General features: G+C 37.1%; 1 protein-coding gene across 1 annotated transcript; it reads right to left on the minus strand.

Moving 5' to 3' along the window:
* Positions 1-5,150: 5,150 nt before the first annotated feature.
* Positions 5,151-25,128, minus strand: LOC307145168 (olfactomedin-like protein 2A). Its single transcript, XM_079848027.1, has 8 exons — positions 24,970-25,128; positions 18,961-19,221; positions 16,076-16,183; positions 14,762-14,950; positions 13,721-13,979; positions 9,672-9,935; positions 9,248-9,433; positions 5,151-7,562 (listed from the first exon to the last, which is right to left on the minus strand). The coding sequence occupies exons 1-8, from the start codon at positions 25,036-25,038 to the stop codon at positions 6,949-6,951; spliced, it is 1,950 nt and encodes a 649-aa protein (XP_079704153.1). The 5' UTR covers positions 25,039-25,128; the 3' UTR covers positions 5,151-6,948.
* Positions 25,129-26,584: the final 1,456 nt, after the last annotated feature.

Here is a 26,584-nt window from a genome sequence, read left to right on the forward strand (position 1 = left end):
TAATTAGAACTCTAGCGGCGGCATTTTGGACTAACTGTAGCTTGTTTATTGAGGATGCAGGACAACCAGCTAATAAAGCATTACAGTAATCTAGTCTTGAGGTCATGAATGCGTGAACTAACTTTTCTGCGTCAGAAACTGATAGCATATTACGTAGCTTAGCAATGTTTCTAAGGTGGAAAAAGGCTGTTTTTGTAACATATGAAATATGATTTTCAAAAGACAGGTTGCAGTCTAATATAACACCCAGGTCTTTTACTGTAGAGGATAAAGTAACAGGACATCCTACTATGTTAAAGTTGTATTGTGAGAGGTTTTGTGGGCGGTTTTTTGAACCGATGATTAGTACCTCTGTCTTGTCTGGATTTAATAAAAGAAAATTGCGCGTCATCCAATATTTTATATCTTTAACACACTCTGTCAATTTGGATAATTTAGTGTTTTCATCCGGCCGTGATGAAATATATATTTGAGTGTCATCAGCATAACAATGGAAACTAATTCCATGTTTCCTTATAATATTTCCAAGTGGCAGCATATATATTGAAAATAACAGAGGGCCTAACACAGATCCTTGCGGCACTCCATAGTTTACTGGAGTTATGATCGATTTTTCTCCATTTAAATAGACAAAATGGTAGCGGTCAGATAAATACGATCTAAACCAGCTTAATACTTGTCCTTGAACACCAGTATAATTTTGTAGTCGATCTAAGAGTATTGTGTGATCTATAGTATCGAACGCAGCACTAAGATCAAGTAAAACTAATATTGAGATACAGATTGTACAAGATCAGGTTCAGTTCCATGCTTATTTTATTTACCTCTATAAGCTATTCCACCAGAAAGCTTGTTACTATATAAACTTGAATATGTTTATAAGACAGTGTGTAATATTATGTTTTAAAAAAAGTATTTAATAGGCGACTCAATCAAAATAGTAAACACAAGTACAAGCCAAGAATACCTAGAATACTTAATTAAGTATATCTCGATCAACAAGTATAGGCCAAATATACTTACACTTTTCTGTCAGTATAAGTCAAGTAAGTGGAATTTGAAGTATATTTCTGAGAAGTACATAAAGTATATTTCTGAGAAGTACATAAAAAGTAGACTGAAAGTATACTTTCTTAGTTTAAATAATAGCACACTTGAATAAACTTCTTTTTCGTAAGGGAAAGTTTCTACATTTAGAGCTGATATTCAAAATTAGTTCTAGAGACAAAGAGAACATGAGAAAGGAGAGAGTCACTTTCGTATTCCCACAAAAGCAAAGAAAAGTCCTGGAAATCCGAATCGTTTACTTATTTTGATGTTTCTTCCATTTAAGGGAATCCATGAAGAATCACTGTTACCCTGACATCAGGAATAGCTCCAAACTAAAGCTGCTCATTTCCTTGTGTTTTGCTTGGTTTGTGCACATTTTCACAATGAATTCTCAAAGGATAAATCTGACAGTGTCATTTACACTAAATATATTTTCACTAAGGAATTATGCAGATGGTGCAAACATTTGTTTGTCACAATTCCCGATCTCGCAGGCCCGACATCTGAATCAGCTTTATAAAATGCCAAAAGTGCGCACGACTCCATTGTGGGTTTGGGTTTATGCCTGCTGTAATACTCTTCCCAATTTGATTAATTACTGCTGTCATGATCAATAAAAATATACACAAGCATCTCTTTTTAATAACATTCCGTTTACCGCCTTCCATCCACAGCATTCGTTTATAAGCCATGTTTTTACTAAAAGAAATGACAATGACATTTGACCTGTGATTATTCAAATCTTTCCCCACGTCTCCAGTTCTAATGGGAGTGCGAGTGCCACAACACTCTTTTTTCCAACAGCTCTGGTCTAAACAAAAATGGCAGATGTTTATATCTCACAAGTTTATATCTTGCAATTGCGAGTAGATATTTCGCAAATTCTGAGGAAAAAAGTCACAATTCCTTGATTTAGGGGCTGTTTATCACAACCGTAGACATCGGTGTTTATATCCGAACTGTAAACTTTAATCCCAGTAGCTACTTCTGTGATCATTTGAATTATTGTAACAGTAATAGCGATACTGTGTGGTTGAAAAGACTGTTTGTGAAGCTTTTCATACCTATAAGTTACGTGACAATTGCTTTTTCTGGCGAAGCAGCAGCGCCAATGCAGATTTGAATAAACACTGTGATCGTACTTTTAGGTATCGTTGTCATTTAGGAATAAGATCGCGATCTTTTAACGATTAATCCTGACACTACTGACACTCTTTCCTTTTCACACTTTTAAATGAATACGGTTTCACATTCAGTCTTGAATGAGGGTGGACCATAAGAACAATCACAAAACTCATTTATCAAACGTGCCCTTGAATGCAGCACTTAACCCCAGGAAGCCTCAGAGGGATTGTTGCTTTTGGACATTAAATTATAACATATGACACTTTTGTCTGTGTGTAGAAGCACATTTGGAGGACTTTAGCTAACTAAACCCCGCTGCCCCAGCCTAAAATACCACAGGATGAGATGCCAGATAATGAGAGTGAGCTTCCTCTGTTCTATAATCTGGGGCTCACTTTTAATCCCTGAAACCTCTGAAGCCTTAACAAATGCACAAACACATATATGCCCTGAATGTATGTGTCAGCAGAACATCCACTGCTGGAGCTGGTGAATCAAGCGAGGCCTGGTAGACCACCACGAACCACCAACAAACCAGCTACCGTGTTCCTTAAAGGGATAGTGAGTTTAAATTCTGTACTCACCCTCATGTCGTTCCGAACCCGTCAGACCTTTGTTCATCTTTAGAACAGAAATTAAGATATTTTTGATGAAATCCGATAGCTTTCTGACCCCATATAGGCTGTAACGTAATAACCACTTTCAAGGCCTAAAAAGGTATAAAGACATTGTTAAAACAGTCCGTGTGACTACAGTGGTTAAACCTTAATGTTATGAAGTGACAAAAATACTTTTTGCGTGCGAAAAAATAAAATAAAAATATGACTTTATTCAACAATTGCTTCTCTTCCGTGTCAGTCTCTGGCACTGTTCACGTAGTAAACACAGCGCTTCTGGGGCCCTGTCCCAAATGACACACTCCGGACTTGTGGACTTCCTCAGAGTCCACACTTTTTGTCTAATTTTACAGTTCTATATTTTGATATTATGCATACCATCTAGATGGGCATTAGACAATACATCATGCTTATTTAAATTATGTGTACAGTTGTACATAATAATACATAATGTTCCATTTGAACTAAGATTACAATTTTAACACATAATGAAAATGTGCATGAGTTTCAGATTAATTTACAGGTTTCAATATTCATACTGTGTAAATATATGTTGTTGTGCTGGAATTTATTTTCAAGGAAGTGCCATGTCTATTAATGGTATAGGCCTATAGCTACAATAACGTCTTCAGCTAGTCAGCTTGAGATCCTTTCCATCTTACATCTCTTAAGCCTAGTAGTGAATGTTTTATGAGCAGTAGGATATATATACAATATATATATATATATATATATATATATATATATATATATATATATATATATATATATATTGCAAAATGCTACTGGGCCAAAAGTTACATAAATTTATCTTCAATTTTAAGTTATAGATTCAACAACTCAAGAGTTGAAATAACTTGTAAATTAAACTTTATTATACTTGAACGTTTAAAGCAGCAACTGAACATAAGTTTTTAAGTTGAATTGGGGAAACTTTTTATAGTGTGGGCAACGTATTAGCTGAAAAACGTTTGAGAATTATTATTTTTTTATTAGATTTTTAAAAAAATGCATATATCGTTTTTATTAAATTTGAGTTTTTTGTTTGTTTTAGTTATTTTAGTACTTCAACTCAAACTAAGCAAATATTTTTTATTTAATTTCAAGTAATATATTTTTTTTATTATTAGGCAACATTAATAACTAATGTGAATTATTATCAGCAATGCTCAAACATCCTCACATGTGTATTTTCTGAGAAACTAGTGTCCCACTTCTCCTCAACTATATCAGCCAAAACCATAAAGCGCTTTCAGGCACATCTCTCATCCGCTGCCTGATTCTCTTCATTGTGAGTTTGATTAATTGCAGATTACAGAATTTACAGTTTCATTCTCCATAACACCACTCCACAATTATTAAAACAAATGTCTCTTGAGTTAATCTGAATGATTTACAGACGGTGACTACTGCCAAAAACACTGGACTACCACACAGAACCACCCATCAGCGAGCGAAACCCGTCAAAGACGACAAAAACACATTTTCTGGCCAATTATCCACTGACAATAACACTAACCATTGCAACAAAGTCTGATAAAACACACCATTTGAATTCAGTCATATAGATCCTTAATGCAAAGAACTGTGTATAGTCCTTTCACAGTAATTTTCAAAGCAGTAGTAATTGCACTAAATGCACACTGTATGTATAGTGTGTGTTCAGAGTGAACAGGCTCAGGAAATGACTGATGTAACAGCACTGATCTGTAGAATCACAGCGAGTATCTGTGTTTGCTTTACAGTGATCTCTTTGCAGATTAACTCTAATAGTGTGATTTTCACAGTAGTATGCTGGTGCTTGGGCTCCCAGAGTGCATTGCGGCATTAATAAAAGTTAGACCGTAATTTTGTTTAAATTAAAAAAATGTGTTAATATAAGTCATTCAATTATATTTCTAATTACATTTTGACTATGTAACCATGTGCAACCAATTATTGCCAGTAAACATTATTGCTCTATGAAGGAAGTACCCAGATCCAAGTTCCCAGTCAAAGGGAACGCTAATTGTCATAATGGAGAAATATTTACACTGTATCAAAAATGTGACAGCCTGCATTGCCTTCCTTAGCAAAAATACCAATAAAATATTTTGCAGCAAGCTACTGTTAAATATTATAAGGCCTGTCAAATTTTTAGTTGTGTCAGCATGAAATGAAAGTTGCAACGACCCTACTGCCTTATTGTGACATAAATCGGCTGCAACATTTGACCCATTTTCCCATCGACTGGATTGTGAAACGTGATCATTGCATTGGATATCAAGTCAAATCACAAGAAGAGCAAGTTACATTTTGATTAAAGAAAAATGCAAAAATGCAGATTAATCATTGACAATAAGACTCGTAACACGCATTAAGAAGACAAATAGGGTCCAATTAAATTTTAATGGCTTTCAAGGCTTTCTTAACAAAACCCACACACTCCCACAAACTGCACCCACTTCCATCCCAGCAGTCTTTTTAATATGTTTAGAAATATATCTTACAACTCCAACAGCACATTTAACACAATCCAAATAGAGTTTATTAAAACCAGACATGCTGCATTGACAGAGTCTCGGAAATCTCTTCCCCTTGGGAAGATTGTGTTTCTAAAACTCAGTCAAAACAAAATATTCTGCTATTTACAGTGGTCACGAGGACAAGAAAACGCTTTTAAACCACAAAAACTACAACACTCTAAACACTGGTAAACTGTTTATACATGACGTATGTATCTGTACCCATGCATCACACAGGCTTTCCTCGCACGACCTGTCTGTTTAAACATTCTATACGTAACCCTGCCCAGTCATTAGAGAGACTCACAAACATAATCATACGCTCGCATTAGCACACAAAGCATTCTTTCTCCATTATGATGCTTTGCTTTACCAGTCCACTGAGGCTATATTGGCCGAAACACTGGAAGACAATTTTCTGGCACATTCTTGATGTGAAAACAAGCACCAAGTTTCCTGCAGGTGTGTCTTGAATGCTTGTAATGTTTATAGAATATCATGATAGGTACATGAAAGATTGGTGGTTGCGTTATGTTGTTGGTATAGTTGACATGACATGTAAGCTTTTATTTATAGTAAAGAGGAGCATGTCACGTAACTCGTAACTTAACGGTTTACACGTGTCCTAACCAGGAGCGATACGAGACCTTTGTCCGCAGTGTGTGAGCCGGATTTTGGACCAATGAAATGCAAAGGATAGGTGTCTGCTGCTCGAAATCCTATTCTTAATAAATGCTTTAGTGTAAAATCTAAAAATCCTTTAAACAAGACCAATTTACTTGAAGTATAATCTAAACATGAATGTGTTTTGTCTTAAACATACTTATACTTGAACATTTTATACTTAAATTTGTTAGTGACGAGACGAAATACACTGGTATTAAAGATGCAATCCATGAAAAAAAGTTTTACTTTATGCATTGTTGTTTCTCAAGTAAAGTTATCATGTTTAAAGCTTTTTTAGATTTTTACTAGACAAAAAGTTAAAAAAAAGAGTAATTAAAAACTTGCATAACTTACATTTTATTACTTAAAAATTATTTTATTTTTTATTATCCATTATTATACTTGTACACACTAAAAATTAAATGTATAAAATGTTGCGGCATGCCTGGTTAGAACAGTGTAAATTATGTAAACATTTTTTAATAGATATTTAAAAAAATCAATTCAAAGTTCAACAAGCTGTAATGGAAAGCTCTTTAGAACCTTTCACATGAATCGCATTAGGACTTCAGTGCACTTAAGGACAAGTTAACTGTGTGAAAAATTTTACTTGCAAAGTTCTTTCCTGTCACGGAAGGCCAATTTTTACGGGTAAATCTTTAAATTTTTAAAGTAAAGCAGGAACGTCATGCGAATTCTCCAATGATCATGCTTTGAAAGGTCAGTGGCATGTGGGATCAAAGTTGAAATTGGTTGACTTGACTTGAACTGTAGAGCAGCACACAACTACTAAACTTCTAAGTTATGTAATCCCTTTGTCCTTATATAATCTTAAACAAATGTACATTAAAGTTCATTAGGACGCGATGAACCGTTTCATGAGTCTGTTTGTCAGTGGAACCAATGAGGCAGTCGTGATCAGATACACAAGAAGTGGCTTTTGCTTCGCTGCAGTGTAGAGTAGATGGCATTGATAAAGTCTGATTTCACTTCTTTTCCTGCTCTACAAAGTTGATGTTGTAGGTGAGCTGGTGTCCATTGTCCCAGGCGTACAGAATCTTCTCTTTAGGGTTGTAATCGACTTGTGTGGTCAACCCGTATTCGTTAATGAAAGGTAAACGCGGAGACGCCTCGGCCCCTGTAAGCGTGTCGAACGCGTACGAAACCTCCCCTTCCCTCTGATTGTAAATGTCCACTGCGTACAGGACGCCGCATATTATGAAGCAGTTCCCGAACGAATTTACCCTCAGTCTCGTCCTCCACGTGGTCTCCTTTTTGACCGACAGGTCATTGGGATCTAGTTTACTGACTACAATGACGTCGGCCTGTCCGTAGTCATCGTCAACAGACGGGTAAATTACCCAAAGTCCATTCTCATCCACGGCGAAGTCGATATCAGAGTGGCCTTTCCACTTCCAAGGTGTGGTGTCTTCATAGACGACGTCGTGAAGCTGAGCCCAGGCGGCTACGTACCGTTGCTTGAGATTGTATTTGATGATGTTCTTTGTGAAGGCACGATTATAGTAAAACCCTCCTCTGTACACAACATGACCCGTTCCGATCCAGTTATAAGGGAGCTTGAACAGGTTACTCCAACGGCCTGTAGGACAAGAGAGAGGAAAGCGGGTAAAATGTTGCTAAATTTTTGGAGTGAATGTCACAATAGTGAAATTTCACGGCCATAAAGTTCCATTGTCTAGTGTCATAGGTGTAGAGATGTATAAAGCACAGCTCAGACAGGTCACTTTCAAGCCAAGCAACTTTTTGTTGACCAAAGTCAGTCCCTCCAGTTTTTCGCGATTCCGCGATCGCTGAATACAACGCAAAATCAACAAAATGTCGAATTTTTTTGCGATCCTGCATATTTCCTAATTTAACCGCAAAATAATCACAAAAATGAAAAAGACCTCACAAAACAATAAATTATAATCACCCAATTGAAATATCTCTAGTTTAATTAAAGTTTCAATGCATTTTTACGTGGATACAGATGTTGCGGGAAAAGGGGAAACTCCTTTTCCTCGATTTATTGATTTGCAGCTGCACAGCTAGCACAGTGAGTGTCTGGATCACTCATTGGCTGTGCTGCGGCAACTGCACATCCAATAGCGCGGGCGCCTCTGCAGCTAGCATCACGCCATTACACGTCAGAGCCCGCCAAGGGGACGCGGCCTTAGCCTATATTAGTCATAGACAGCAGAGAAAGACGGGCTCTGTAGACAGTAAAAGATATTAGTCCCCGAAAAACGCCGTTTTAGCAGGTTTAATGACTGAAGCGACAACTTACCAGGTTACTATAGTGCTGCCAGCTACGCAATACACGGTCCCTACTCTCAGGGAACTGAGGTTACGATAGTAACTGAGTAGTTCCCTTTCGAACGGCCACTTCGTACTGCGTAGCTATACACAGTGGGGACGCCATGCAAAACGCCGCACTATAAATAACTGGTTGCCTACTGCAGCTCAGGACCCCTCAACTTAGGATTTACACACAGTTCTACAGTATAAATTACTACACCTGCTGTTAAAATGTACATAGGTCAGGTAGAAAAATTGCCCATAGGTTGTTTTAAAAGTTAATTTTGATGAGAATTTGATTAGACCAAAATAAACAAGCTTTATGCATTTTGTTTGTGATTTGTGTCATGTATGACTATTGTGCATCTGACATAATACTATTATGGTAAATGTGATGTCCTAATTATATAATATAAAAATCGCAAAATTTTTCACAAATTTCTGAAATTTACCACCACAAAATCAGTCATTTTGATCGCAAAAATCACACAAAAAATCGTGAAATCCTGGAGGGACTGCAAAGTGGCCAAGACTGCCACTGAAAAAAAAAAAATCAGTTTATGACTCCCCTGGCTGGCTCTGTCTTAACAGGAAATGTTTTTAGAAATCTATTAATACCAGTCTTAACAGGCACACAAACACACGCTTCACCAAAAAAAGCACACCAAAATCAACTGTTACATCTTCCAAGCTCACACACACACATTCACTCAGCAAAACACACAGGCACACATCCAGACACAAACAAACTGGCTTGTTCCCAAACATCCAAATCATTCACATTTACACTTATTTAGAAATCCAAACCTTTTCCAATGGAAAATCCCTGTTTTTGTTTCACAAAAAAACAGTATGAAGAGCTTTTAACTCAAAGCACACACTATCCAATCAATATCTGTCTCTCCGTCTATCTATAGACAGCTGCATTGAATAAATAAGTACATCATTAATTTGTATGTCTCTAAAGAACAGAATTATTTTACACACCCTGTTTAAAGTTGTCTAAGTTCCGGAACTCTACGAGGTTGTTGCCGTAGTAATAGTTGGTGACGTAGATTTTGGAGTCTCTGGCGGTGGGATCCTTCATCCACGCGCCTTCGTTCCTGCCGTAGCTGTGCTGTTTGACCGGCAGATCCACCGACGCCAGCGTCCCTTCACAGCTGTGCTCTTTAACTGCCAAAAAAACAACAGTTTCAGCCCAACAACACACATGCACCAGGATTCAACTATTTTGCTTGGTTAAAAAAAAAATGTAGGCAGAGTTTTAAGTTTAGTTTAGTTTTTATATTTACTTTGCATTATTTCATTCCAGTTTACTTCATTTTAAACAAATAGGTTTTAGTTTAGGATCTTTTTTGTGGTGCTGCTTTTGTACAAACTGAGTTTTATTGTTAATATAGGCCTAGTGTACCTGCGATGTATGAGTTATTGCTGGTGTTGTCCAGCACTAGTGCAATCGTTGGGGCCGGTCGTTCCTCTCTGTATATTGTTCTGCTAGGTGTTGTTGTCCTCTGGGTTGTTGTTGTGGGACGAGTGGTTGTTGTTGTTGTTGTTATTGTCGTGGGTACAGTTTCGGGGGTGGTCTCTGTTGCTAAGGTGATGGGAGCGATTGCACTTTCCTCTTCCTCTACTTCCACCTCAAGCAACGTGTCTGTTTCATCAGGCTTCTCTTCACCTGATAGAAATACAACAGAAACAGAGCAAGAGATTAAAATCATCTCACATGTCACACTTCAATAAAAGCACAGCACACTCTAAACCAGGCAACAACCTTATGCACTGGCGGTAACATCTTTACATATTTGCATATAATGAAGCTTTGTCTGAAAAAAAAAAATCAAAGCAACTTGACAAATTTTGTCAGAAACCTAAAACTTGTTTACTGAATTGTTGTTATGAAACTAAACGTTCATGCAAATCATCAAATAGATCAAATTAATCCATCTTTGGTAAAATGAATACAAACCACATTATTATACTGAAATGCTAAAAACAATATATAAATTGACAGATTCAATACTAGACAGATTCTAGCCAAGAACAGACTCATTTTATTTCCTACACCTGCTCTGTGTGGGTACATGAAGTCTCTGGAAACATTGTACTTCTTTACCCGTCATGCCAATAAAGCTTTGTTGACATGTTGAAGTTTGAGTTTTAAACTTATTTCGACACCAATTACTCAACACTTCCAGGACAAAATGACTTGCATCCAAAAACAAAGCAAGTTGGCGTTTGAGTGAGTATTTTGCCAATCTGCTCTCCAAGAATATGAATACACCTGGTTTGTAACCGCTGTCACGTTGAGCATGTAACACGCTCGATCTCACCATACATTTACTGTGGTGGTGCACCTGCTAGAGTAGCACGGGATTGAGGGAAAGCTATATTTAACGAGAGAATGGATTTGATTACTGTACATTAGATCATTGGGCGGGACGGCGAAAATAAACATCGAATTTATTAGTGAATGTAATTTGTGTTTATTAGAAAATTTTTACTTGACTTACGCACGGTCCGCCGGCTTTTGTATTGGCTTTGCATTCCTGTCAGGACTGATCATACTGAATTTGCATCATAGCTCTGTTATGCATTATCTTAAACCAGTCAAACAAATCCATGCAGTCCAATAGCCAAGACACGCTAACAAAGTTAAATAGTCCTTAGTCAGAGGGGATGCCACATTCAATTTGACATGAACAAAAACAAGGCATCTGATGGACAGAGATAGTTTCTTTTAACAGATGAAACACTTAAACTATGTAATTCTATTCTGACTAATGCTGTGTAACTGTCAAAGTTCAAAGAGTCCAAAGACAAACATGAGTCAAAAGTTCTAATCAAAAGGTATTTAATAAAAGAATATCCAACATAGAGTAACACACACAAACAATAGCCGACAATGAACTGAGGTAACACAGGAACTTCAGAATACTTAATAGTGAACTAAGAGATTAACAGGTGTAATGATCCAATGAAATGCCATGGTAACTGATTGGAGCAACAAAGAACACAGGAAATAATGAAAGGCAAACTAAAAGTCCATGAAAATTAAACTAAACGAACAAAAGTCAGGATTTCCAACTTGAAAAAAAGCACTACTTGGAAGCTCTGTGGTAGCTCTCTATATTTCCATGGCATCGCTGTCAAAGAGTAATTAGCTGAAGTGGATGTATTTATTGTACAGTTAACGAAAGTTATCACAAGCATTGTAATTTTGTAAGAGCATGTCATAATAAATGTCAGTAGATCGGGAAGATTCATCCATAAGATCTTACCTTCATGCTGTGGAAATACAAACCGGAAGACTATAGGTTTTATGTATTTACATGATTTATTTTTTTATTTTTGGAGAATTGCATGGAAACCAAATGCGGATCTATTTGACCCACAACACGAAAGGTGTACCTTGATAGAGAAAAGTGTGCATTGAAACTGTAAATCATCCTCTGTTGATAATCGTACACCTGCAAACTGAATGCTTGCATAGTCGTGTTTCCTTATATACGGCGTCTTCCAACATCTCCAGGGCTGTTACCAGTGCCACCATTCTTAATTTTACATTTTATACCCCTAATCTTGAATATCTGTTGAATATCCAACATCCAACTTTAAATGGTGCACAGAATAAAACCCACATGTTTGATGTTGGCACAATGGCACAGTTTTCTTACCATTTTTTTTGTATTATCTCGAGAGTTTTAAAGCTCGACTTAATTTTGGGTTTTTATCTGTAAGCCAAAACTGCAATATGAGATGTTTCCAAAGTGCTAGTTTACAGACTAAACTTTTCAAAAGTGTGTCCATCTTAGGGCCGTTCATTTACAGTAATTTATGCCTTAATCAAATTCCTTGTGATTGTATCTAACGTGCACTGAAATAGTCGGGACCCAATTTGGGAAGTAGCGATTAGGTTACGCCTATGGATAACACAAGATTAGATCAGACCACATTACAAGTCACAACAGATTGTGGTGCTTTCAGAATCATTCTTTTATAGCTCAGGAAAAAAAAAGAATCAGTAATCACACAGACTGTCAAGCAAACGGCGGTAACTATGGAGACTTTCGGGCGAGAGGCACACATCTAAAGCTTAAACAGGAAGTGAGGCTGAAAGCCCACATGAATGGAAACACTGTTGAATTGGAGACATTTGGCTGTTTTTTGTAGAAACCCTAATGCCGATATGAATGTCATGTCAGAAACTAAAACTGATTCATTAGTGTGCGTTGGCTGTCATTTCAGACTCTAAAGACACTCTCTGGCTGGCATCCTACACTGTATCCTGTTAACTTGAGTGCTGGATCATCTAGTCTCAAGATACTGAGATCGAATCTCACTGTAAGATGTTCATTATGTGAGAGTACAGTGTGTGCATGGACTTGGCTGTAGTTTGGGGCCCAAAAATATCCCCAAAAGAGAGAGCAATCTGACAAAACCTCCCTTTGAGGACTTTATTTGCCACAGTAGATGCAGCAGAAATTGTTGTCAGGTTCATATATAAAGAAAACACTTTCTTTTAACTGTAAAAATGCTAAGTTTTATTTCAGGGTTAGATTTAGCATTAGTATATTTATAATTAAATTCATATAGAAACAACAGAAATCAAGGTGTGTCCCCATCAAATAGCGAAGTGCACAAGTGTGTGTGTGTGTGTGTGTGTGTGTGTGTGTGTGTGTGTGTGTGTGTGTGTGATATTTCATTTATCATCAGTGCATATTTTCCTGGGAAAAGGGAATTGGAATTTCTTGTCTCTGTTTTAGTGTGGATAATGTGACACAGACGATGCGTCTGCATTTTATTCTGCTCTTTACATGGTTATGTGAGTGGATTATTAATATAGTTCATTATCTTGCTATCAGAAAACAGTTCTACCCTTTCAGCAGATGAAGTGGTCTAAAATGAATGACTGTGTGTATGAACGTGTGCACATGTGTCTTAAGTTATGATAGTGTCTGTGCTAATATCTAAGTGTGTGTGTGTGTGTCTGGACTGGCATGGATACAAGCAGCTGTGCTTCAATGGGGAACACAAAGGAAACAACAATGTCTCTATAAAGGCCAATCCACACTGCACTGACAGACGGTGAACGACGCAGACAATCACCAGATTACAGTTCGTCACTTCTTGAACATTCTACGACCCGACAAATGCCGTTTCAACGTTCATTTGGCGAAAACAAGAGCCAGTCTACGCCAACAGACGCCAAAGTCGACACAACCTTTGTCTGTTAGTGCAGTGTGAATTGGCCTTAAGAATATGTTTCTCTAGGTGTTTCTGATCTATATAAGTTTGCCTCTGCAAGCAAAATTGGTGAAGTTACTCCCCAGAATTTAGCTAACTCATACCTCACTACAACACAATCTCTAAAGAGAGAAATGTTTGTAAAGAGAGTAATGTCTTTTATTCAATGCCAATGCTTTAGAGGCTAAGATAATGTGTAAATAATGTGTATCTTACCTCTGTTTTGGTTGCTCGTCTCATCGGCTTTGGTGGCTTTGTAATATGTGATTCCCCGGATGAGTCCTGGCTGGTTCTGTGATGGTTTGGTTTTATTGGGCAGTTCTGTTTGCTCTGGTTTACTGGGTTTGTTTGGTTTTGTGGTCTCTTTCTTTGGCTTGGCTGGCTTTTCCTTCACTGGCTTTGGTGGAGGTTTCCCTTTTTCGGGTTTCTTTGCTGGAAACTTTGAAGCATCTTTGATATTTGTCCCCAGTGTGTCCTACAATCATAACACATGTCTAACTCAACAGATGTTAGAGATCTCATCCTAAAAACTATATTAACACTTACATAAACTCTATGCAGTTATATAGATATGTCGCATATTACAAATGCACACAGTATGCATATTTTTCTTTTGTATTCTGCCAGAACAGAACTGAGATATTGTATCCAATAATGCAATGCACTAAACTTTGACTTCCATTTCCATTGACAAATTAACTTTTTTAACATCTCATTCTTGAATAACCATTTGATTTGCACAGCCAAACTGCAAAATAACCATATTTATGTCAGAGAGGATCTGGGTGCCACTCACTGAATTAAATGGGGAACATGATCATGTGATATAGTGCAGCACACTATTAAAGGGGACTGGGGACCTATTCTGTCCCCGTTCTCTGCGTATGCCTTGGTCGGGAGTTATTTAAATGAGGAATATTGTGATGTGTATGTTCCTGGAAGAAACTCAAGACTACAATCAAGTCATTTAAAGGAGTTCAAAAACAGTGTGCACTGATATAAATAATGGCTCCTTTTAAATTGTACTTTGCACTTTGTAACTTTGCAGACCTTTTTCATACTCAAACAGCAACACTAAAGGTAGCTGAAAATGTAAAAAGCATAATTGGACTTTAAGTGAATTAAATTGAATAATTTTCACATACTATTTAAAAAAAAAGAGTATGAAGTAAACTGAACTGTATGCAGTATTCCATTCTGAACACAACCTAGTCAAACCATCAAAGTCAGAGATGAAAGGTCATGACCCTTGCTTACCTGTGCTTTGCTTTTAGGGCCTGAGGAGGAGGAGTCTTTCTGCAGCAGCTGAAGGCCCAGATTGGACAGCTCCTTCTTTATGCTCATCATGATGTCAGAATGGTTCTCGTACTGCCGTAGCTGATTGGTCAGAGTCGCCACACTGTCTCTCACAAAGTCATTCTCCCGAGTGAGGTTCATCTTTATCATCTGGATGAGGTACACGGCTTTACATCATACTACTATATACAACAACACTTCTGCATTTAACTGTACATAAATACATCTGCATAAACATTTTACTCAAACTGTTATGCTGCTAATAATAGTCTATATTCTCTTATGCTCACCAAGGCTGCATTTATTGAATCAAAAATACAATAAAATGGTAATATTGTGAAATATTATTAAATGTGATATAATTGTTTTCTGTTTGAATGTCTTTTAAAACACTTGAGATGCAAAGCTGAATTTCAGCATCATTACTTCAGTCTCCAATGTCACACAATCATTCTTAAATCATTCGAATATGCTGATTTGCTGCTCAAGAAACATTTAGTATTATTATTATAATCAATGCTGTTGCTTAATATTTTTGTGGAAACTGATGCATTTTTTTTCAGTGATACATTTTCAAAATTCTTTGATGAATAAAAGAACAGCATTTATTTGAAATAATAGAAATCTTTCATAACATTATGAATGTGTTTACTCTGACATTTGATCAATTTAATGCATACTTGCTGAATAAAAGTATTAATTTCTTTCAAAAACTTTCAAAAAGACGTACTGACCCCAAACTTTAGTACTAAACGAGACTGTGTGTAATTAAATTAAAAGTATAATTCAATTAGAAAAAAGCAAACCAGAAGCATTTTCACTAGTGGTCTCAGACTATATATGTAAGGTATTTGATAATGACCCTCAGTGTACATGCAGTAAATTTATTGTGGTGCAGATTTCTAGCCCAGCTTTACCCGATAATGAGCAAAGTTTAATTGGAAATAAAAACAGAGTACATAAGTGTGACTATTACATGACTGTGGTTTTCATCCTTTGGTCATTTCCTCTCTCTGTCCCACTCTTTCTCACACACACACACACACACACACACACACACACACACACACACACACACACACACACACACACACACACGCACACACACACACATTAATTTCCCATCCCTCAAGCCAAAGCGAAGTGGTATAACGGTTAATAACTTTAGCCAGAGCATTGTGTGTAGCCACAGAATGTCCAGTTAAACCCAGCCACGGCTCATTAATGTCCACATGTGTGTGTTCACACGCACACGGCCAGTGTAATCACACTCACCTCCTCCAGGTTGTTCATTTGAGACACCACTTTGTTGATGTACGAGTGAACTTTAAGAAGGTCCATACTGAAGAGAGTTCCTTCCAGAAGGTCCACCATGGACTGCAACTGCACACAAAGAATCAGGTGACTTTCAACAAATGAAACATGAGTGGAAAATTACTTTTGGAGGTTCACAAAGCAGCTGCTTGGGTTTTATTTTCAATCTGCAGTAATGTTTGACAGTTCGTCACATCAGTGATTGACAATAATGATTAACATATTGTTACTTTGGTCAACCATCTTCACAACATAGTGTCGGCCCAGATCCGGCCCACATCTGGTACACATGGATTCCACACGGCCCAGATGTGGGCCGGATCTGTGCCGACTCTATGTTGCTGTCTGGAGGATTGTTTCCGCCAGGAAATAAAAAATAAAAAAGGTAATTGCGACTTTTTTTTTAGTATTGTGATGTATAAATTTGCAATTGCTAGTTATAAAGTCACAATTGTGAGAGAAAAAAAAAATCAGAATGGCGAGTTTATATCTGATTTTTTAACTTGCAGCATTTACTTCTTTCCTCAGAACTACAAAGTTTATATCTCTAAATTCTGAATTGTGAGATATAAAGTCAGAATTGCAATATATAAACTCTTTTTTTAAAATGTTTATATATTGCAATTTTGACTTAACTCGCAACTGCAGGTTTATATCTCTCAATTCGGAGAAAAAAAGTTGCAATTACCTTTTTACAAGCTTCCAGACAGCAACATAGTGTCGGCACAGATCCGGCCCACATCTGGGCCGTGTGGAATCCATGTTGCAATTATGACTTTTTTCTCGTAAGTTTATATCTCACAATTCAGACTTTATAACTCGCATTTGTGACTTTATTACTCACAATTATGACTTTATAACTCGTAATTGCGAGAATAAAAGAATATGAGATAAAAAGCCACAATTAGCTTTTTAATTTTTTTTTTTTTTTTTTCATGGGAGAAACAAGCTTCCATAAAAACTAGCTTAGATTTAAGCTGGTGTTTTTAACAGACTGAATTTTTTTTTTTTCATGAGAGTGAATTCCTCATATGCTTATATTGTTGACTCGTGCCGCAGAAAGTTCAGTCGTGTAACAGCTTGACTGTCGTGATGATTAACAGCTTCATGGAGCATCAACAGATATGAAGAAACTGCAGCGAGGTTAAAATAGAGCCACATGTTTGGAGCTAAACGGCACACGATCAGCAAATGTTTTAGGTGGAAATATTAATATCATTGTGTTTAACTACTGACTAAAGGCTGCTGAATGATTTTGCAGCCTTTAGCAGAGCTGTAGTCAGGACTGGCGTCAAGGGGGGGCTTGCAGCGGTCCCAAGGCAAACCCCCCAACACCCCCCAATGCGATTTTAAACTTAGGGGGTCCCACCACACAACCCCAAATGCGATTTCTTTTCAGTCTGAGAAATATAAAAGCCCCCCCCCCCAAGTAGTGTGTCCTTGGCGCCAGGCCTGACTGTAGTAATATAAAACCCTGGACTGATCATCTGGATTGTCATGTGGCTCTGTGTGTGTGTGTGTGTGTAATGTGGAGATATGGACTGGAATGCTTAAGACAGATGGACAAGGGAGAAGAAAAGATGGAAAGAGTGAACCAGACAGGAATGGTGTGGAGGAAAGAGGACAGGTGCTATAAAAACACACTTGCGAACACGTGCGCCGTATACATGCCCAGAATTGTGCCGTTTAACATTCTAAAGTGAGTCAGTGTTCCAATAACCTCAAAAACAGCACTTCCTTTCCTACTTCTTTTAAAGTTATGTCACAGTTGTGTACCAGTCATGTTTTTAGTAGCATATCAGTAACATCCAAATGCATTAGTACATTGCAGTAGATTGTTTAAAGTCGGGCTTATATTTTTGAGTGCAAACAGGTTGAAGTTATAGACTGAGCATCATTAATGCTGAATTTGATTAATATACCAATAACATAATGTTTAAGTGAGTCAAGTGTTAATTTATAGCCTGGATCTGTAAAATTAAATTTAAAAGTACAATTTTAGGCTATCCTCACAAACATGTACCATGTTTTTACTAAATTAAAATGTGAACTGTAGTTACTGTAACATATTTTTTATGGGTAAATGTAATATTAAATCATCATATTCATTTTTATTACAACTGTGTCATTAATATTATTTATAGTTTGTAAGAGGCTACTATTTTTTACTATTTTACCTTTTTTTACCATTTTAATTATTTTTTTTATAGTAAACAGTTAGATTCTGCAAAAGTCTTTTGCTTAAAGTCGGCATTAAAGGGAAGTTGTGATTGTGTCTTTTTTTCCTTATTGTAATTCATATCTGAGTGAAACGGCTTCTTAAACAATAAAAAATGTAGTGCGGGACTTGATTTTGTGAACTGGAAATTGATTGGATGGTTGGATGGTTGTGGTTTGCTATTGGTGGATCTCATGTGAGTGACAGGTTGCCCCGCCCTCACACCAGTAAACACATCATCAGAGAAGAGAAGAGGGAGGGGAAGCTATTTTGATTATAGATTACGATGAATTTAAAAATAAATAAATAAATAAAAATGTGTATGGATGCATCATATGCTGTAATATTTCATAAAAAATAAATAGTAGACAATTTTGATTTCATGGTGACTTTAATCAGTTATTTTGTCTAATTCAGTAAAATATCTAAACACAAAATAAAAATAAATTTACTAAATAAAATTGCTTACACCATTTACAAATTACTGAAGTTTATTTTTAAGACAAGAAAAAAAAACTGTTTGCAAATGGGACATGAAAGAACTTAAGCTACGGTTATCATGCAAGAACTCTGCCAAAGGGATATGGGATATGTTTAATGGGATGTGTTTTAAAAGTATCAGGTGTACCTTGAGCAGCTCTGGCGCCTGTTTCTTGAGTTTTTCCATCTTCCATTCGTTCTCGCAGGGGTTGAGAGAGGATGGCGGAGCCGTGCAGGAGCATTTACAGTCGGCTCCGGAACTCACCGTCTCCACCGTGTAAAAATCCTCCACGCGCACACTTCCAGTCCTCAAGCGAGCGCACGCGTCCCGGGTCAAAGGCCGCATGATGCACTTACAGCGGCAGTCGGATCCCTCTGATGTCATGCGGACTTGTTCCTCCCCGAAGATCTGAAAAGGAAATTGATAGAAAGTGATGGAAATTACATTGTGTGCTGTGACCCAATGACCTACTTCAGTGTCATTTCTGCCACTTTGCAAAACTATGTTCACTTTAGTTCTCTTCAGAGACATGCAAACCAGCCTGAGACTTGAGTTTATTGATCAGTGCTTAAACCCGAGCTGTCTTCCTGACATCAGATATGAAAGTTTGAGGTCAAAAGGTCACCAGTGCCACACGACAGAATTCAGCCACATGTGCCACAGTGACCTATGACCTTTTCTCCTTACAAGCTCCATCATTACTCAATTACTAAAATGTCATTAGTGTCAAGTCATATGGCGAATTTAGTTTTGCTCCTAATCATATAAAGACAATTTTTTTCTTTACATCTTAACTTCAACAGACCAGTCCATAATCACCTAGTGAATGTTGACACGAGTAAATCAATCACGTAAGCTGTAGAATACACATTCTTTAGGGCTACAGAGTGACCATCATCTGTCTTCTGGGCTGTTATTGTCAATGGACTGAGTGGAAAGCAAACAGATGGTGTCAAACGAGTAACCTTTGACCTCTGAGAACAGAAAACCGCATCATACAGAGTGTGTCCTTATTCAGATCAGTTTAGACACTATGCAAAGAAAGTATAAATGCATTTAGACAAATGCATGCAGGTATGTGTGTGTGTGTGTGTGTGTGTGTGTGTGTGTGTGTGTGTGTGTGTGTGTGTGTGTGTGTGTGTGTGTGTGTGTGTGTGTGTGAGAGAGAGAGAGAGAGAGAGAGAGAGAGAGAGAGAGAGAGAGAGAGAGAGAGAGAGAGAGAGAGAGAGAGAGAGAGAGAGAGAGAGAGAGAGAGAGAGAGAGAGAGAGAGAGAGAGAGAGAGAGAGAGAGAGAGTTTAACATCTTGGATTACTTATATCCTCTTCAGGAATCCTGAGACCTTCTTAAAAAACAAATGGAAACACAAATCATCAAACCCTGCCAACTTTGGTAATTTAAAACGTGAGAAAGATCGTATTGCTTGATCCGCATGTCTGATAATGTTTGTGTGAAGGGTATGTGGGTGACTGATGTGTGAATTATGAGCAAACTCGCTGTTCAAACATGTTTTTATTCTATTGCCCCACACTTCTATATGTTTTTTCTCAGTTCAGTTCATTGACATCCATGATGATCTATTAACAATATAATCAGTTTGCCTCTTCTCTTTCCCAGCTATTATTTGGCATGTTTAGGACAGCAACCGAAGTCTCCAAACAAACAGAGGGCAAGTGTCAGCTGTGTTGTGCTAAAATAAGCCAATCCAATCTGATTTCCACAGCAGGGATGAATTTCTTCCACTGAGATGCTGGCAGGATGACAAATCCCAAGGAATTAATAGCTATATTGAGTTAAACAGATAGAACAACTATGTAGCAATATTGTTTTTTACACCATATACTCATGCTGACAGCAAAACAACTGTATGATACTGTACCATTCAAAAGTTTGGGTGTTTTGTTTTATGCTTACCAAATGCCTTATATGTTTATTTTTACACTTTAAAACAATGGTTTTCTATGTTAATATATTTTAAAAATATATTCCTGTGACGCAAAGCTGAATTTTCAGCATCATTACTCCAGTCTTCAGTGTCACATGATCCTTCAGAAATCATTCTAATATGCTGATTTGCTGATCAAGAAACATTTCTGATTATTATCAATGTTGAACACAGCTGTGCTGCTTAATATTTTTGTGGAAACCGTAATACATTTTTCAGGATTCTTTGATGAATAGAAAAATCAAAAGAACAGCACTAACTTGAAATATTAATGGTTTGTAACTTCAAATGTCTTTCTTTACTGTCAGTTTTGATTGATTTAATGTATCCATGCTGAACAAAAATATTAATTTTGTTCTCACAGACCTCAAAACTTTGTCTATTCTGTCCATGCTGAATCATATAGTTCTGTCTCTCTTTGTTGCCCCATCTCAGCTCTGACTGTAACCACCAAGCACAGGTGCAGAACGATGATCAACACTCAGTAGCCAAACGCAATGTGCTTCAAATCCCGTGTGGCACAAATACAATCCTTACAAACGCACAAACTCTGATTCACACAGCAGCTGACATAACAACTGTGAGAACTCTGAAATGTAAACTTCACGAGGAGAGGACAGATAAAAGTCGAAGGACATGAGTAATCCTCCTTATAGGTCAAATCCTCTGTAATCACATGCGAGGAACCGGACTGGCTTTTTGTCCTTCAAATTTAAACTGAAATAATTAGCAATTTAGCTACATATCAATCTTTGATGCACTGCCAGGAACAAAGAAAAAAACAGAAGCATGTGAATTTTTCTCTCAGGACCACCACCATCCACCACCATTTCACACAGTCTTTCTCATCTCGTTTCTACCCTTCCTCTATCACACCTTGAGACTTTTTAAATTGGACTGACCCACTTTTAAGAGCAATTTGTTAAAGTCGGCATGAAACGATATTTGCGATGGACATTTCTTCCTTATTGTGACGTATAATCCAGCGAAACGGCTTCTTGAACAAGTATAAATGTAGGGCGGGACTTGATTTTGTCCATTGGGAATTGATTGGATGATTGTGATTTGCTATTGGTGGATCTCATGTGAGTGACAGGTTGCCCCGCCCTCACGCCAGTAAACACATCGGGCCCTATCATACATCCGGCGCAATGCAGCACCAGGCGCGACGCAAGTGTTTTTTGCTAGTTTCAGCCCAACGCAGTTATCATTTTCACGTCCTGCGCCACATTGTTTAAATAGCAAATGCATTTGCGCCCATTTGTGCGCCCATGGGCTGCTGGTCTGAAAACGAGGTGTGTTCAGGCGCATTGTTGGCGCTTTGCTATTTTGAGGCAATTTGAGGTTTCAAAAATGTTGAAACCTGGTCTAAAGTCCATGGCGCAGTATTTTTTTTTGCTTTTTAAAGGGCACATTAGTAATATGAGCCTATAGGCGGGTCCACAACGTGCGTACACTCTGCTTATTAAACACACAGGGACACACAGCAGCACACAAACATTTTTAAACATGAAAATTGAGAGATTATTATTGTGTACATAAAGATATGGTGGTATCCGGCTTGTCCCGTAGATGGTCTGCTTGCGTGCTTTAACCTCGCGCACGAGCAGATCCGTTTACTCTCAGGAGACGCGTTCAGTCTTTCAGCTTGCAAATTCCGCCATGTAAATAGCAAAGGAATGGGAGATGAGACTCGGATTGGTTTATTGTACGTAAAGCCCAAAACACACCCATTACTCATTAAGAGAATAGGGACAGCCCTTTTAGACCATACGCTGGGCGTGCCGACCATTTTTCCTGTCATTAAACTAGCAAAAGTGGATTCGGACCCGCCCTAAGTGTAATTGCGCCCTGCACTTAAGACCATGTGCTTAGAACGTTAAAATAGGGCCCATCATCAGAGAAGAAAAGAGATGCCTTTACAAGAGGAAAGGGAAGTTATTTTGATTGAAGATTACGAAGGCACTATTTGTTTGTTTTTTTAAATATGATGTGCAAGGATAAAACATTTCTTATTAAATTAGCATCATGGCATCAAGCTTTGCATGTGAAAAAAAAAAAAATCTAGTCATCTTCATTTATATAGCGCTTTTAACAATGTAGATTGTTCCAAAGCGGCTTTACGCTGATAATAGGAAAATCATTCCTCACATTTTTTGTGCTCAGCATAGATAACAATTAAGTGCAAGGAATAAAGCAAGAAAACAATCCTCCAAAAGTGAGTATTGGGGCCCTGTCCTCCTCTCCAGTGAGCCGTGACCTGTGATAAGTGCGGCTCTTGATGCGTCGTGACGTCTCAGTGTCGTTTTCTCATGTGTGGTTTTATTCGTGGTAAATCAACCGTTTTAGCTGAAGTGACTTTCGCTGCATACACATCAGCCTTTCATCTGTCCGCCACAGCTGGAGGGCTCAAAGAAAGCTTCGAATGAAGTGGTAAACACTTCTCATTAGGGGCAATGGGAACGTTTGGGATGAAAAACATAGAAGACGTTGAAGACACCATAAAATACATTTATATTTATAATGGAAGGATGATGGATTAGAAAATCAGCTGTCTTGCAGCATGCTGGAATATTATTATTATTATTTTTTTTTTAAAGATGTCTCTGCACTCTTTCCCTATATGTTTCTCAAATCCATGATTTAGGATGCTGAGGTTTGCTCCTGGAGACCTTCCTGAGTTCAGATCAACTATAATCAAACACACCTGCTCCTCAAGGTCTTGCGGTTTATCTGAAAATGACAGGCATCTTTAGGAAAAAAAACATAAATTGAACATTTCTCTCACTCTTAAAAATAAAGCTTCTTTATTGGCATTGATGATTCCATTAAGAATCTTTAACATCCATGGAACCTTTCCATTAGACCAAGGGTTTTTATAGTGGAAAATGGTTCTTTATATTAATAAAATGCAGGTTCTTTTAAGAACTGTTCACAAAAAGGTTCTTTGGGGAACCCAAAATTGATCTTCCATGGCATTTATGTGAAGAAAAAAAAAGGTTCCAAAAGGGTGTTTAAGAGTGTAGACAGCAATGAAATAAAGAGCAAATGGTATTTTCCTTCTAAGATGTTTCTCCTGAGGACAAAAAAAAAAAAGTCTCCTCTAGAGTTAGAGAAATGATCTCAATGTCTCAAAGTACACTCAGATTTGCCAAGATAGACACCAATATCAGATATTTCAATACGGACTCATCAAATTCTTCCAAGAGCAAATAATCAGTCTATGCACACTTTTAGTTGCTCCATAAAATCATAGGAATTTCAGTAGAAACATCAGAGACAAAGTTGATACTAAATGCAAATGATAAAAGATTAGAGCCAATATTACCTTTTTTTTAGGTCAATGTTGAAAGCAAATTAAATCAGGGCTTATTTTTTTGCCCTTCAAACAATTTCTATACCAGGCAAGTCACAAAAGTATTATTAGAACGGTTTGATCCCCTTGTTTCTGTGGTTTTAAAACAACAGATAAAACCGTTTTGATTCTACTGGAGGAACCACTCTTCAATCTGTAAAAAGGTGTCTGGAGGTGTGGTGATCTGAAGAACTCTTTTCATTTTAACAATAAGGCTAATGAGTTATGAATGGAAAAACCTCTGATCAATCAAATGTTCTATTGTGCAGGTGTATTAGATTAGAACAACACAGCAGACTCTTTCAGGAGCAGAATTGAGCACCTGTGATTTTAGACTGTCTTATGATATTTTTCCAATCATGAACCCAAGACCTTTGAACTCGTGCCAGTGGCGCTTGCGTTGCGCTCAGTGTGTGTGTGCCATGTTGAAGAGGTTAATCCCAGCACTTTCAAAGTGCCCGCCCGTGCGAATAATCATTTTAACTATATAAAAAACACCAAATCCCACTGAACTGTATTGAACATGATCAAATCTGCTTTTTCCTCCACTGCAATGTTCTTGAAAACAAGCCATTCCACTTCCAACTGATAAAGTTAACAAAATTGATATTTATAAAATTACTTTATATAATAAATTGCTGTTTTTGTTTGCAACTGAGTATAATAAATAATATTCTATATATATATATGTTTTAGAATAATTCATTATAGTGATAATTAGTAATACAATTAGTAAATAAAACATTTAGGCTAGTTTTGCATGTTCTGGAATAACAGTTCTGCAGTAATATCTTAACAAGCTTTTCAATGAATGCACATAAATGCAAAACTCATTCTCAAAGTTGAATTCTTTCTTACCTTGTTCAGAGATGACACATGACTGGACATCATAAGTAAACAAGCCACGAGCTCCACAATCCCCCACATCTCGCCGGACTATGAAGCTCCACTGTGTGTGTGAATGTGTGAGATGTGCGCTGATGCGACTACACCGACTACAGACCCATCATCATCATCATCATCACCACCACCACTACCACCTCTCTCTCTCTCTCTCTCTCTCTCTCTCTCTCTCTCTCTCTCTCTCTCTCTCTCTCAACACCTCCACCTACTGGACGCCCCAAAAAAGGCAAGTAAATTTGAATATAGTAATGAATATCGTCACCTTCCTAAAATAATTGCCCAAGTCATTTTTTTCAGGTTTCTCAGAAAACACAAAAAACTGAACCAATAATTGAGGTTGAGCAGATTTTCGTTCTTCTTGATGCAGCTGCCATCTTGAAAAGCTTGTAAAATTGCCTAAGTCTCATTGTCTTTTGACTTAGGCAAAATAAAAAGGCCTAAGTCACACTCTTGACATAGGCCATTATAGGCTACTACAGGGGTAGAATTGCATGATCTTTTCAACTGAGGTGGCCAGCATCATGAGGAGATGACTTATGCAAAAAAAAAAAAATACAAAAATACAAAAATATTTTTTGTCAAAAAATGACTTAGGCAATTATTTTAGGAAGGTGACGATTATTATTTAATAATATAGTTTTATTAACTCAAATTATTTGCATGTTAATAATATAGGCCTATGACAATTTATGTGGTAAATTATGCTTAACATACTTCAAAATATAGGCCTATGTCATAACTCATAAAGCCATGGAGATTTCCACCGCATCTCAAATCATGTGTCGTGTTTAATCTGTGATGGAAACGACGGTGAAAAAATCTCCGACTTTGTTTTGCTAAGGCTAATATCATAGCTAGCATTAAATGTAGCCTACACTACTCACAGTTTTAAAAAGTGTTTTTGGTTTGATTTGTTTGTTGCATAATTTGACAGTTAATGTTCACAATTAATTATCTTGACAGACACATTACGTTTCTTCACTGCTGCCTTCTTGGTAACCAAGTTCAAACTTAAAGAAAAAATAAAATAGTGACAAAGCAGTAGCAGTGGTGGAAATGACGACACAATTGTGGAATTTCGTAATTTGTGTAAGTTTTTATATAAATAGTTTTCACGTAATAAATATTACAACTGGTTGAATTTCATTCTTTATATAGATAAATATATTTTTAAATATATTAAAATATATTGAATATTTAGATTATGGTTAAGGTTTGGCATTAAATGTAAATTTGACATTTAAATTTGTATGCTTTATTTTTGTTTTATTAATGCCAGTAGCGACTATAGACTAGAGCATTACAATAATAATAAAACATAAATCTAGCCTATATAATATAATATACAAGAGGAAAAGGGCGCTTTATGCAATAATATCATACCTGCCCTAATGAAAAATAAATATATTAAAATGTATTTGAAATACATTTTATTTTATGCTAAGTATAATGCATTTACATATAGCCTACTTAATATAAATACCCTGCAATTGTACTGTTGGTATACTAAACTGATATAGCCTAGGCTATTTAAAGTCAGCTAAATTGGAACAACTAATTTTGTACTAAA

Source organism: Squalius cephalus (genome assembly GCF_949319135.1).
Source record: "Squalius cephalus genome assembly, chromosome: 17".
In the NCBI taxonomy this organism is placed as follows: Eukaryota; Metazoa; Chordata; class Actinopteri; order Cypriniformes; family Leuciscidae; genus Squalius; species Squalius cephalus.

Bases quoted from the DNA above. Each gene is read 5' to 3' on its own strand.
- LOC307145168 (XM_079848027.1), bottom strand. From the start codon at position 25,038: ATGTGGGGGATTGTGGAGCTCGTGGCTTGTTTACTTATGATGTCCAGT. The intron at 19,222-24,969 runs GTAAGAAAGAAT...TTTCCTTTTCAG, and splicing joins ATGTGTCATCTCTGAACAAG to ATCTTCGGGGAGGAACAAGT. The intron at 14,951-16,075 runs GTGAGTGTGATT...TACCTCATCCAG, and splicing joins AAATGAACAACCTGGAGGAG to ATGATAAAGATGAACCTCAC.